The sequence below is a fragment of the Myxine glutinosa genome, chromosome 9 (assembly GCF_964187855.1).
Source record: "Myxine glutinosa chromosome 9, kmMyxGlut1.1, whole genome shotgun sequence".
In the NCBI taxonomy this organism is placed as follows: domain Eukaryota; kingdom Metazoa; phylum Chordata; class Myxini; order Myxiniformes; family Myxinidae; genus Myxine; species Myxine glutinosa.
The window spans coordinates 84,871,809-84,885,668 of NC_136269.1; the positions used below are offsets into that span (position 1 = coordinate 84,871,809).

The following is a 13,860-nucleotide window of genomic DNA, read 5'->3' on the forward strand; positions in this document are numbered from 1 at the left end:
TCAACAATATTGACAGATAAAGGTGATTAGGTGATATAATATTACAAATATCATGAAACATTTACATTTTATAGTCCATTGTATAATTTAAATAAACACAAATGCAAATTTCGCATGTGGAAAAAGTAAGTACACCCTTGGCTCTAATGGGTGGTATTGCCCCCTTTGGCAGAAACAACCTCAAGTAGGCGTTTCTTATAACCGTCCACCAATCTCTGACATCAACTGGGAGAAATATTTGCCCACTCCTCCATGCAGAATTCTTTCAGCTGTGCCATGTTTGAGGGGTTTCTTGCATGCACAGCTCGTTTCAAATATCTCCACAAACATATCGATGGGATTTAGATCCGGGCTTTGGCTTGGCCATTCTAGAACCCTCCATTTCTTTCTTTTCAGCCATTCCTTGGTGGATTTACTGGTATGTTTAGGGTCATTGTCATGTTGCAAGGTCCACCTTCGGTTGAGCTTCAACTTTCCGACAGATGGCCTCACATTATCCTCAAGCACCTTCTGGTACAATGAAGAATTCATCGTGGATTATATGATGGTGAGCTGTCCAGGCCCTGATGCAGCAAAGCTGCCCCAAACCATAATATTTCCACAACCATGCTTTGCAGTTGGTATCAGGTTCTTGTGGTCAAATGCTGTCTTTGGTTTTCGCCAAACATGTCTTCTGGTACTGTGGCCAAATAGCTCTACCTTTGCCTCATCTGTCCAGAGCACATTGTTCCAGAAGTGCTGGTCTTTGCCTAGGTGTTCATTGGCAAACTTTAGTCTTGCCCTGATGTTCTTTCTGGACAGCAACGGTTTCCTCCTGGCACACCTCCGATGTAGATCAAATTTGTGCAGCCTCTTTCTAATGGTAGACTCGTGCACTTTGACATCAACAGTCGCAAGAGCTACCTGTAGGTCCCGTGATGACATTCTGGGGTTCTTCGAGACTTCTTTCAGCATCTTGCGATCTGCTCTCAGGCTGAACTTGCTGGGGCGGCCTGGCCTGAACAAGTTGGCAGTTGTTTGGAATCTTCTCCACTTGTAGATGATCTTCCGGACAGTCGAATGATTGATTTCAAATTGTTTGGAGATCTTTTTAAATCCCTTCCAGACTCGTAGGCATCTATAACCTTCTTTCTGAAGGCCTCAGAGAGCTCTTTTGATCTAGGCATGGTGACGCCACACACTTCAACAACAAAGAGCAAACCAAACCAAACGAAATGTCTGAGGTTTAAATAAGACATGTTCCTCCAAGATCCTCTCTGACGATGTTCTAATCATTTGCACCTGAGCTGGTGCACCTGATTCTAATTTTAGGTATTTGAAGTAGTGATAAATGTTGGGGTGTACTTACTTTTTCCACATGCGAAATTTGCAATTATGTTTATTTAAATTATACAATGGACTACAAAATGTAAATTTCATGATATTTGTTATATTATATCACCTTTATCTCTCAATATTGTTGAAATGAAGATCAAATAGCTGTATGTTGAAATATGTTGAAAAAGTCAAAACTTTACATGTGGTGTACTTACTTTTTCACGCGACTGTATATTTAGTTCTTTTTAGAGTCTATATAAATATATAAATCTATATGTATAGATTTATATATTTATTTATAAATTTACATAAATTATTTATATATATATATATATATATATATATATATATATATATATATATATATATATATATATATATATATATATATATATATATATATATATATGCTTTTAACCATGTTTAAACTTTAATTTAAACTGTGTAACGCAAATCGCTTTCATAATACAGTACCTCCAAGAACCATGCAATATATCGATATATAGCTTTAGAGGGCGTGACATGTGAGATAGTACAGTATTGGGTGGTGACGAAGAAGCTTTCATTTGGCTATGCACATTTTTGGTGATCAATAAAGCCTCCATCTCCTAAACTGTAACTCAACATCGTCTTATTACAGTGTATAAAGTGATGCATAAGACTTCTTCAGTAGTGCTAAACTTCTGTATTTTTAAACTATCTTTAACACGTTAACTGCCAACTCTTAATTATAGTATACTGAACCCTACTCCCAATTGCAAGTCAAGTATGCATATGTACTTTATTTTCAGATAATGTTCAGACTTTATAACATGTATATATACGTTATTTTCAGATTTTGCTCTTCTATGAGCAAATCTAAGTTAATTTCTTGGCCATTGCTGGGAAAACCCCACATTATTAGAAAACTCATTGCAGTCAGTGGTACAATCTATCTATAATTCCACTAATCTCTGTGTGTATGTTTGTTTGTATGTTTGTCTGTGACCGCTGTTTCTCGACAACTACCGGTCCGATATACTTGAAACTTGCCAGGTATATTGCTGGGGACCCGAGGATGTGCCTTTTCAAGGTTTTAAATTAATCGCAGAAGTAGTTACCGAGCTATGTCCAAAAAACGATTCAACCAATCAGAGAGCAGCGAGCTATCACGTGTGCCGAACGTGGCGAACAGACTCTGCCTCGGATGGCACATTTGAGAGCGTATTCATTTATTTCCCGTCGGCAAACTATGTTGCCGTTAAACTATGTTTTAAAACTAATTAAAACTAATTTGCGATTCATCGTAACTGCGATTCGTAACTGCCGTTCGCTTTGGCTTTGCGAATGGACCAAACCATTTCATGTAAATAGAGGGGGGGGATTGTCACCGTACTCGCAAGCCGTTCGCTTTGGACCAAACCATTTCATGTAAATAGAGGGGGGGGATATAATTTTAGATATAGATATAGTACGGGCATGCCCTAGTATTTTAAATTCCGTATACCAGGTACAGGCTGTCCTGCAGGACTATTTTGCACTGAATCGACGTTGGTATTATGTCATTGCTAATGGTCGATCATGTGATGAGTACCACATGTTTTTTTTCGTTTTTGTTACTTGGCATTACCCTTCAAAATGGCACGTATAAATTCAAATGAAGTGGCAAAACTTCTCATGTAGACTAATAACGATGATTATTACATACATAGATTTAAGTTGACCGAACTACCAGCAGATTGTTTGTTGCGTTGTCTGGCACAGGAGCATATTCTGTTTACAAAACAATACCTTAATAATTTCTGTGAGAAAACTCAGTGGCAATATCTGGTACACCCAGCACTGCGAGTATACTCGGTAGTCGGCAATCAACGTGGTTTGAAAGATAGGGCCAAAATTATATGTCGTATGATATCTCAAAAAGTTATGGACAGATTCAGGCGAACCTTTATGGACAGGATGGGTGTGTGACGAGGAAGAATTGATTTTATTTTGGTGAAGATTTGAATTTGGACCTAAATACGAGAATTTTTAAATGTCAGTGATTCTTCACCATTGAGAGATGGGGGGAAAAAACGATATATGTACGGTGTAAACGCAAGCCAAAGTTGTTTTATGCTTCTTTTTTAAAAAATTTCCATTGAAACAACATGAAACGAATACATAAGAATCTTTGTATTATGTAGAATAAAGTAACACACAAAAATGAAACGAGTGATTTCAGAAAACAGTTCATAAAACATGTTCTAAATGGCTACTCTGCTATAGCAAGCAGAAATGGATCCTCCTGGTGAAGTTGTCGATAACTCTGCTGCATTCCTGAATCGGAATAGCTTTTATGTTGGTGGCAATTGTATTTTTGAGGTCATCAATAGTCTGAGATCTCCCTGGGTACACTCTATTCTTCAGGTAACCCCAAATGTAGCAGTCAGGAGGCTTGAGATCAAGAGAATGGGGCACACATTCAACATCTGTCCTAGAGATGATTCGATCACCGAATTTCTGTTGTAGCCACTATCGATCTGTTGGAAGTGTGAGGGGTGGCCCCATCTTGCTGAAACCATTGCACAGCCCCGTCAGTGTAGCGCTTCCCCGCTAATGCAACACAGAACTTCTTGATAACTTTCAAATACCGTTTAGTGGTTACGGTTACCGATTTCCCTTCTTCATCTTGAAACCAGAAAGGCCCAATGATGCCAGATTTGAAATGGCAATCCATGCAGTGCATTTCTGGCTGTGCAACAGCCTTTCAATAACTTAATCAGGGGAACAAGAACCCCAAAACACGTTGTTTTTAGAGTTAACCTGACCATTAAAAAGTAAGTGGGCCTCGTCAGAAAACCCGACATTACTCAGAAAATTTGGATGCCTATGCATTTTTTTCCTCAAACCATTTACACATTGCCACACAGTTATTAGTCCCCTACTGGTGTACACCGGAGGGGACTATAGGTTTGCACTCCGTCCCTCCGTCTGTCCGTATGTCAGTCTGTCAGTCCATCACGCAAAGAACACTTTTCCAGACTTTTTTGCTGAACTCTTAATGCTAATGATTTCAAACTTGGTACATGGTTTCCTCATGATAAGTTACAGACTAAGTTCGAACTTCACGACGTTTCGATCATTTTTGACAAAGTTATGGCACCTTGAACTTTGGTAATTTCCCCAACAGTTTTCCGGACTATAATTTGGAGTACGGTAAGTCAAAGCTGTTAATATTCCTTGTTTTAACTCCAATTTACATTCTGTTTCCACTTTTAGTGAGAAGTAGGGGTCTGTGCAACCATTCATAAACTTTATTTGGTGCAAATTGGATAATTCTTTGCCGAGTTACCTCAGACCGTGAGTTGGTAATTATATAATTCGCACATAGTGCAATATGTGCAGGCTGCTCCACGGAGCGACCTTGTGGGCTTATTTTCTAAACTTTTAATGCTAATGATTTCAAACTTGGTACATGGTTTCCTCATGATAAGTTACAGATCAAGTTCGAACTTCACGACGTTTCGATCATTTTTGACAACGTTATGGCACTTTGAACTTTGGTAATTTCCCCAACAGTTTTCCGAATGACAGACTGCCGGTAGGGGACATGTATTGCAGCGCAATACCCAGAATGCTTGTTTATCATTGTCTGTTCGTTTTTGCTTCACTTGTATGCAATACAGGTACATTTTTAATTCCTCCTTCCGAATTATTTGTGCACTTCATCAAGAAAAGTTCAATTCTTGAAATCGCCGAAGCAGTGATTTCCTGGGGCTCCTCAAAACTTCATGGACCGCTTCAATGTTTTCTCATGATCTTGCAGTCCTTCGGCGACCAGACTTTGAGCAATCAAGATTTTGTACTGGCCTGTGGGACTAGAACCTCTATCAATTGAAAAATAGCAGACCTATCTGGGGCTAATATTTTTGAGGATTTCAAGGATCTATAAAAAGGAAGAAACTTTTCCAGAGCATCATGGTGGTCGTTCATGTCGATGAGGAATAACATTGGGTCCAAGTCATTGCCTTTGGGATATTACATGGCATTTAAACCTGGGAATGTAGAGAACACATGCTTTGAATCTCAAAACATTTTATCCATTTAATCTGACAGGCACTACATGACCAAACGTATGTGGACACCCCTTATAATTAGTGGATTCGGCTGTTTCAGCCACACCCATTGCTGACAGGTATATATAATCAAGCACACAGCTATGCAATCTCCATAGCCAAACATTAGCAGTAGGATGGGCCGTACTGAAGAGCTCGGTGACTTTCAATGTGGCACCGTCATAGGATGCCACATTTACGTCAGTTCGTCAAATTTCTGCCCTGCTAGAGCTGCCCCGGTCAACTGTAAGTGCAGTTTTTTTTGTTTTTTTTTGTATACTTAATCAAGACTTGTGAAAGAGCTAACATTTATTTCACAAACAAATCAACCAGACAAACAAAATATACAAAAAGAGGGAGCGGAAGACAAGATGGGGAGAGAAGGGGAAATGTGAAGTGAAGTGGAAACGTCTACGAGCAACAACAGCAAAGCCGTGAAGTGGTGGACCACACAAGCTCACAAAACGGGACCGCCGAGTGCTGAAGCGCGTAGCGTGTAAAAATCGTCTGTACTCGGCTGCAACACTCACTACCAAGTTCCAAACTGCCTCTGGAAGCAACGTCAGCACAACAACAGTTCGTCGGTAGCTTCATGAAATGGGTTTCCATGGCCGAGCAGCCGCACACAAGCCTAATATCACCATGCGCAATGCCAAGCGTCAGCTGGAGTGGTGTAAATCTCGCCACCATTGAACAGTGGAAACGCGTTTTCTGGAGTGATGAATCACGCTTCACCATCTGGCAGTTCGACGGACGAATCCGGGTTTGGCGGATGCCAGGAGAACGCTACCTGCCCGAATGCATAGGGCCAATTGAAAGTTTGGTGGAGGAGGAATAATGGTCTGGGCCGTTTTTCATGGTTCGGGCTAGGCCCCTTAGTTCCAGTGAAGGGATATCTTAACTCTACAGCATACAATGACATTTTAGACGATTGTGTGCTTCCAACTTTGTGGCATCAGTTTTGGGAAGGCCGTTTCCTGTTTCAGCATGACAATGCCCCCGTGCACAAAGCGAGGTCCATACAGAAATGGTTTGTCGAGATCGTTGTGGAAGAACTTGACTGGCCTGCACAGAGCCCTGACCTCGACCCCATCAAACACCTTTGGGATGAATTGGAACGCTGACTGCAAGCCAGGCCTAATCTCCCAACATGCTTGTGGCCCAACCTCACTAATGCTCTTGTGGCTGAATGGATGCAAATCCCCACAGCAATGTTCCAACATCTAGTCATTCTAGTGGAAAGCCTTCCCGACTCCATATTAATGCTCATGATTTTGGAATGAGATGTTTGATGTTCGGTATCCACATACTTTAGTCATGTAGTGTACATTCGTGCACACACTGCATTTCTTATCATCAATGCTATATGCAACATGGTGGAGAATTTAAAAAAAGGCCTACTATTCAGTCAAGGAAGGCTGGTAGGATAGTTCAGTGTTTGCAAACACACATACAAGCCATTGCCACCCTGTCGGCTCTCAGGAAGAGTATTACATGAATGAGTGTACGACCGTCCTTCGGATGGATGTTAAACTGAGTGTCCTATCTGCGGGCATTAGTCGGTGGATGTTAAAGATCACATGGTGTCTTTTGACAAAGTATGTGAGTCATCCCCGGCAGATGACCAAATTCCTGGCTTAACTACACTTGCGGTTGAAGAATGCACTAATATTCCAACAGCGGCCCTTCTTTGCCCCATGATGTTGGATGAAAAGTTGCTACACACACACACACACACACACACACACACACACACACACACACACACACACACACACACACACACACACACACACACACACACACACACACACACACACACACACTGGTGGCAGTGAGGAAAGGTGGTGTGCTTGTCAGTCGTGCCGTCTCCTTCTCGACTGGGACAGAGTACCAGGAGCTGTGTCCAATAAATCAGTTTCGAAGGAAGTAAAGACTGACATGAGAGCAGCTTTGATGGGACGAGATAGTGGTTGGTGTCACGTTGTTCTATGTGCGTTTGGGCGGCCTGGGTCTGGAGCTTGGTCGTACTTTGTGGGCCCTGTGCTGCCGTGTGGGAAGGCCCGGGCTTTGATGGACATTCTTTTGCAGAGCTCCATCCGTTGAGGATGTGAGAGAATGAGGTGAGATCGAGAATTCGTGCCGTGTGTGGCGGCTTCGGGGTGCACGACAACTTTGGTGGGGTGGAGGGCCATGCACGTGGAACCCGAGGTCGCTTGGATCATCTGGGACGTAGCCTGGCGTGGTGGCTTGCTGGGTTTCTCCAACCTAGTCATGCTGGCAGTGAGGGCCTGGGATTTGGCGACGCCCTTTGTGCCTTGTTATGCCTGCAGGGAACCGAGCTCTGTGAGATCCAGTAATGTACCGAATACAAAAGCTTCATGGGCGGCTTGGGGAGAGGGATGTGCCCGTGGCTTGATGGGTTTTGCCGACTCCAACATGTTGAGGCCTGGAGGACACGCACACTGGACGGGTGGCCTGAGATTTAGCGGTCCCGAGTGGGAAGGGGGGGTAGGGGGGGGGGCCTGAGATTTTGGCGGACGAGAGTGGAAGGGTGGCCTGAGATTTGGTGGACCCAAGTGGAAGGGGGGGCCTGATATTTGGTGGACCCAAGTGGAAGGGGGGCCTGATATTGGGTGGACCCGAGTGGAAGGAGGGGGGCCCTGAGAAAGATGAGGACCAGTGGTGGTGACACACACATGCACGAGCATACACGCACACACTTACACACACATATACACACACCTGAATGGGTCGTGATTTGCATGTGCACATACGCTATTATGGTTTAAACACCTGTTTTTCTTTTGATTTTGCTTTGGCATGTTTTGTTTTGCATAACATCATATGCGGTGTATTGTATACACACGTTATTTTTAGGCCAATGCGTTATATACACACATATCATGCACATGCTGTATTGTGTATGCACACGTTATGCGTGGCATGTTGTACAGTGGTATGTTGTGTACACGCGTCTTGTGCATGACATATTGCGCACATTTGGTGTGCACACAGACACACACGCATGTATGCACTCACACATGTACATGCGTGCACATTCACACAGACACACGCATATATGTGCACACTCTCACACACACACACACACACACACACACACACACACACACACACACACACACACACACACACACACACACACACACACACACACACACATACTGACGAGACAAACACTTAAAACAGCCAATGAGCTTGGGGGAAGTGCCGTCACTTCCCGGGATACTCTGGGTACCAGCGACGGCATAACAATGGCGCCACTTTTCTCACCGTAATCAGCGGGGCATTTCCTCAAGAGCGATTTCCTCCTCCCCATGGATGCCAACCGATGGGGATTGTCCGTGCTTTTTCCTTTTCAAGCTTTTTCCTTTTTTTCCTTTTTCCTTTTCAACCACTTTTGAAGTCTTTGGTATGTCTTGAACTGGTCCAAACTGGATGGGTGCTTTTTAGGATGGCCGTTGGCTCCCCACGGGAGCCCATCCACCCTTTGCGAGGTGTTGTTTTTGGTCCTGGCAGGGTGTCACTGTCACCCTCCCCACTAGCAAAGCCAGTGAGGGGTGTCAGTTTAGTCTCCAACTACCAGACCATGCGGCAGGTAACAGTGGGTTACATGTTACCAGTGGCAGTCCCAAAAGACTGACCTGACCAAATCTAGTGGAGATTACGAGACATGGGCGGACTCAGTTCCATCAGTTGGAACCCACATATGGAGAGAACAACCCAATGACACACACACAACGCATAGCTCTTATTTATTACTTGCAAAATCGAAGATTTTTCAAGTATATTGGTCGGTTGTGTTTGTGATTCTGTCTCTGTCTGTCTGTCTGTCTGTCTGTCTGCTTGTTTGTTTGTCACCGGCCTACAGGTCACAATTTTCAACCGATCTTCACCAAACTTCACCAAGTGGTAGAGTTGGTCAAAAGCAAGAAGCCTATTGTTTTTGGGGTCAATAGGTCAAAAGGTCAACATAGGCCAAAGGTCACCAAATTTGCTAAATTTCTAAAATCCCCAATTTTCATCCGATTGACTTGAAATTTGAAGACCACTTGCATATCTGGTCACCGAATTCAACCACCAAGTATTTTTGAGGTCAACATAGGCCAAATGGTCAACATAGGCCAAATTTCTAAAATCCTCAATTTTCATCCAATTGACTTGAAATTTGAAGAGGACTTGCATATCTGGTCACTGAATTCAACCACCAAGTATCTTTGAGGTCAACGTAGGCCAAAAGGTCAACATAGGCCAAATTTCTAAAATCCTCAATTTTCATCCAATTGACTTGGAATTTGAGGAGGACTTGCATATCTGGTCACTGAATTCAACCACAAATTATATTTTAGGTGAACATAGGCCAAAAGGTCAACATAGGCCAAAAGGTCAACATAGGCCAAATTTCTAAAATCCTCAATTTTCATCCAATTGACTTGGAATTTGAGGAGGACTTGCATATCTGGTCACTAAATTCAACCACCAAGTATTCTTGAGGTCAACATAGGCCAAATGGTCAACATAGGCCAAATTTCTAAAATCCTCAATTTTCATCCGATTGACTTGAAATTTGAAGAGGACTTGCATATCTCGTCACTGAATTCAACCACCAAGTATATTTGAGGTCAACATCGGCCAAAAGGTCAACATAGGCCACATTTCAAAAATCCAAATTTTCATCTCATTGATGTGAAATTTGAAGAGGACTTGCATATCTGGTTACTGAATTCAACCACCAAGTATTTTTGAGGTCACCATAGACCAAAAGGTCAACATAGGCCATCATGTATCATTGGAAAACTTTTGGGGGAGGGCGGATTTTGCAAGTATCGTGCTACGCATGACGTCCTCTTGTTTATTTATTCATGGCTTTTTTTTTATTGCTTTTTTTTTTGTGGAACAGACATTAATAGGTTTTGTTCACAGAAATAGGAAAATGGAGATGCAAGTCTAATGTTTAGTTTGCATGTCGATCCACAGGTGTGGTCTCTTGCTGCAGCCTCGACCAGCTCTTTCCTGGCACCTAGTAGCAACCCGGATGTTGAAACCCCCTGGGCAGCACACCCTTTCGGCCGTGGTCTGCTTAAATCCTTGTACGTAAGGCTGATCTGATAATGGGAATATTGTGTTGTGATTGTAACGTATTTCTCCAATGATAAAATGTACGGTAAGCTCTTTTTATTGAGAAGTGAGGGAAAGACCTGAGTAGCCACAAGACTGTTTTATTTGCAGATTTTCCTTTGATGCACGTGAGATGCATTCTCGACTATTTTTATGTCACTGGAGGCGTTATGTTTTTAGGTTGGCTGTCCGTCCGGCCGTCCGTCCGTCCGTGATAGGTTTTCGTTATCACGATAAGTCAAACTCGGTGCAGGTATGTATAATGAGGTAAAGATGAACTGATTAGATTTTGGGGCCACGAGGTCCAAGGTCATGTTAGGTAAAAATCCTGTTACCGTGATAACTTGTGAACCAGTGATGGGATTCTGACAAAATTTGGTACAATTATGCAGAATTATGTAAAAATGAACTGATTAGATTTTGGGGTCAAAAGGTAAAAGTCTGTAATATGTCTATAACTTGAGAACGGCTGAAGTGATATAATTCAAACTCGGTACAGGTATGTGTAATGATGTAAATATTAACTGATTAGAATTTGGGTTCCGAGGTCAAAGACCAAAGGTCAGAGGTCATGTCAGGTAAAAATGTGATAACTTGAGAACAGCTGAATGGATTTAAAGCAAACTTAGTGCAAGTATTATAATGATGTAATAATGTGGGCGGAGGCATATCGGTCGACATCGTGATGTCGAAGAGAGTCGTTCTCGTTTGATGATGGGATATAAATCAATGAAGTTGTATTGCCATTAAATACATGTCTGTGATCACGATGTCGACCGATATGCCTCCGCCCACATTATTACATCATTATAATACTTGTACCAAGTTTGATTTAAATCCATTCAGCTGTTCTCAAGTTATCACTTAAAATAAATCCACCACAGATACACAGATCTGTAAAATCTACCTCACCTCTCCGTCTCCCATCCCCATGAGCCTGTGCTGGTACCTTTGTGTTCGATAAAGTGCCTGATTTTTCTCGATCCCATGATTCTCACCGTTTATTCGATTGGATAAATCTCATGCTACATTTGAGTGCAATTTCAGGATAGCTTTTGAGCAAGATTCACAAATTCTATCATTAGCCACATTGTTACTAATATCCCACCAAAATCTGTCAGGAAAAGGCAATATTTTGGCATAAAACAGAGCATCCTGCTGCAACAAATTATTCTGAGCAAAACGCTGATAAGGGATATAGGAAGAAGGAAGGACGTATTTTGTGTATGGCCCGTCACCACAACAATAACATGCAGTATCATTGTTCTTGAAGAGCTGGCTTCCTTTTTGTTACCTAGTTTGGGTTCCATTCATCAGCCAACTCTAAATCTTCATCCAGGTCCTTTCACAGCAGGGTGTTACTTCAATGAGTCTTTTGAGGGGATAAGTCTGCTTGCATTCACCTGTGGATGTTAGGTCCCATGATACCTTTCAAAAAAATAGCTGGTCATTGTGTGCTGGCACACAGGTGGAATCCTAAATTCCTGTCACTTTTTTTTGGGGGGGTGTCAATGTGAGGTGGGGGTGGGAGCACCCGAAGATGCAAAGGGGTACCCCGCCTCCCCCCCTCCCCCATAAATGATGCAAACCAACAGCCAGGTGCTTAACGTGCATGAATTGTTTTTGGAAGAAAAAAAATCACCAATCAATAAGATCAAGAGTTTAAACATTTAAAACTGCCAACCCTAGAATATGGAATTGCAGTGCAAGGTAATGATGTCCCTTGTATTTTATTCAATCAAATAATTACACTGTCATGGAACATTGAACGTGTCTTTCCTAATTACAAACCCTAGTTGTTCCTCCCCCTACTGTTAAAACTGCTGCCGATCTTTCTGGGGCTTCCTTTGGCCTTTGTAAGCTTATAATGGGCTTCCATCGGGATTTGTATTATTAATACGACTGTCATACTTTTCACCGGCTGTTGCCCTACTCTCAGACTTGCCCACTACAGCTGCATGCATGATGTGCAGACACTTGCACTGCTTTGCTGCACATTCGATGCTCAGCAGAAGCTGCACGACCAGCCTAAAGACCAGTCGTTGAGTTCCCACCTTGCTGTTCCAGTAAGTTGCTCATAGTGTTTTCTGATATCTGTGAGATAAATTTCTCTTTTTGATAACTTTTTTTTTAAAATCCATTTAAAAAGCATCTTTATAACCATTACCAAGCAGTGTCAAATGTCCATCTCTTTATTAAGTACACAAAACAGAATTTGGGCAGAGAGTGGGGGGGGGGGGGGGAGGGAGGGGGAGAGGAGGGGAGAGGAGGGGAGACTTGCGAGTAGGAGCAAGATAAAAGGGAAAGAGATAAGGGATGGGATTGATGAAAGGACCATTTTGTGTGTATAATACTGTACATGTGGATGGCCGCTTGTATCATAGACAGTTTTATCGGGTTGCATCAGTGATTGGAATTTAGACATAATCACCTATTTATTTATTTAAATTGCTTTTGGTTAACACTGAAATCGAAAGGTGAGAAATTAAATATCTGAGTGTGTTTAACTTCCTATGGCATCCTTATTAGTCCCCTACCGGTGTACACCGGAGGGGACTATAGGTTTGCACTCCGTCCCTCCGTCTGTCAGTCTGTCCGTCACGCAAAGAACAGTTTTCCGGACTTTTTTTCTAAACTCTTAAGGGTGTAGTACTGGTGAAAAATTGAGAAAACTACATAGGTACCTTTGAGAGGCCTTTACACAAAAACAAAGTCAAGTTAATAGCTAATTTTCAGTTTTTCTTGAAAGATATAATCTTGGCTTTAACTCAGACCAGTTTCAACGCTTCTTTGTCATATTACATGCATATAATTTGCATAAATTAGACCGTCAATAAAAAACAAGGAAAAACAAAGAACACATTTCTACTTCTATCTTCTATGTCACCTATCATTCTTTTCACACAAAACTTGGTACATGTATTATACATGTGTTACTCTACTACCCGATGAGAGGATTTTGTGAAATTATGTCAAATGTTCACTAATTAGCTAATTATGCCAATTACCAGATAAAACTTGGTTGTCCTTCAATAAATCCACAATGGCTACTCCTATAAACAAAAGCCTTCGTCATTTTAAAGGAAGTGATATTCTGAATATCCTGTCCAAATTTCAGCCCAAAAGAATGATGCAAATTAAAGTTATAACAAATTTCATGCAAAATATTATATTTCTTGTAAATTGCGTGTAAAGATAACATTAGATATTTTAAAGGAAATACTGAATGAGTTTATACAATACGTATGAATCTAAACCGTAAAAACATAGTTTTTTTAAAAAGAGGCATATTGGAAAGTTCACCAGTACTACACCCTTAATGCTAATG

The 13,860-nt window shown here is 41.8% G+C and overlaps 1 protein-coding gene across 1 annotated transcript in view; it reads left to right on the forward strand.

Moving 5' to 3' along the window:
- WDR59 (WD repeat domain 59) overlaps positions 1–13,860 on the forward strand; it is a 74,758-nt gene that overhangs the window by 50,914 nt on the left and 9,984 nt on the right. The window contains 2 exon segments of the mRNA XM_068128906.2: positions 10,392–10,504; positions 12,472–12,598. Of these exon segments, the coding sequence (XP_067985007.1) occupies positions 10,392–10,504; positions 12,472–12,598 (240 nt within the window).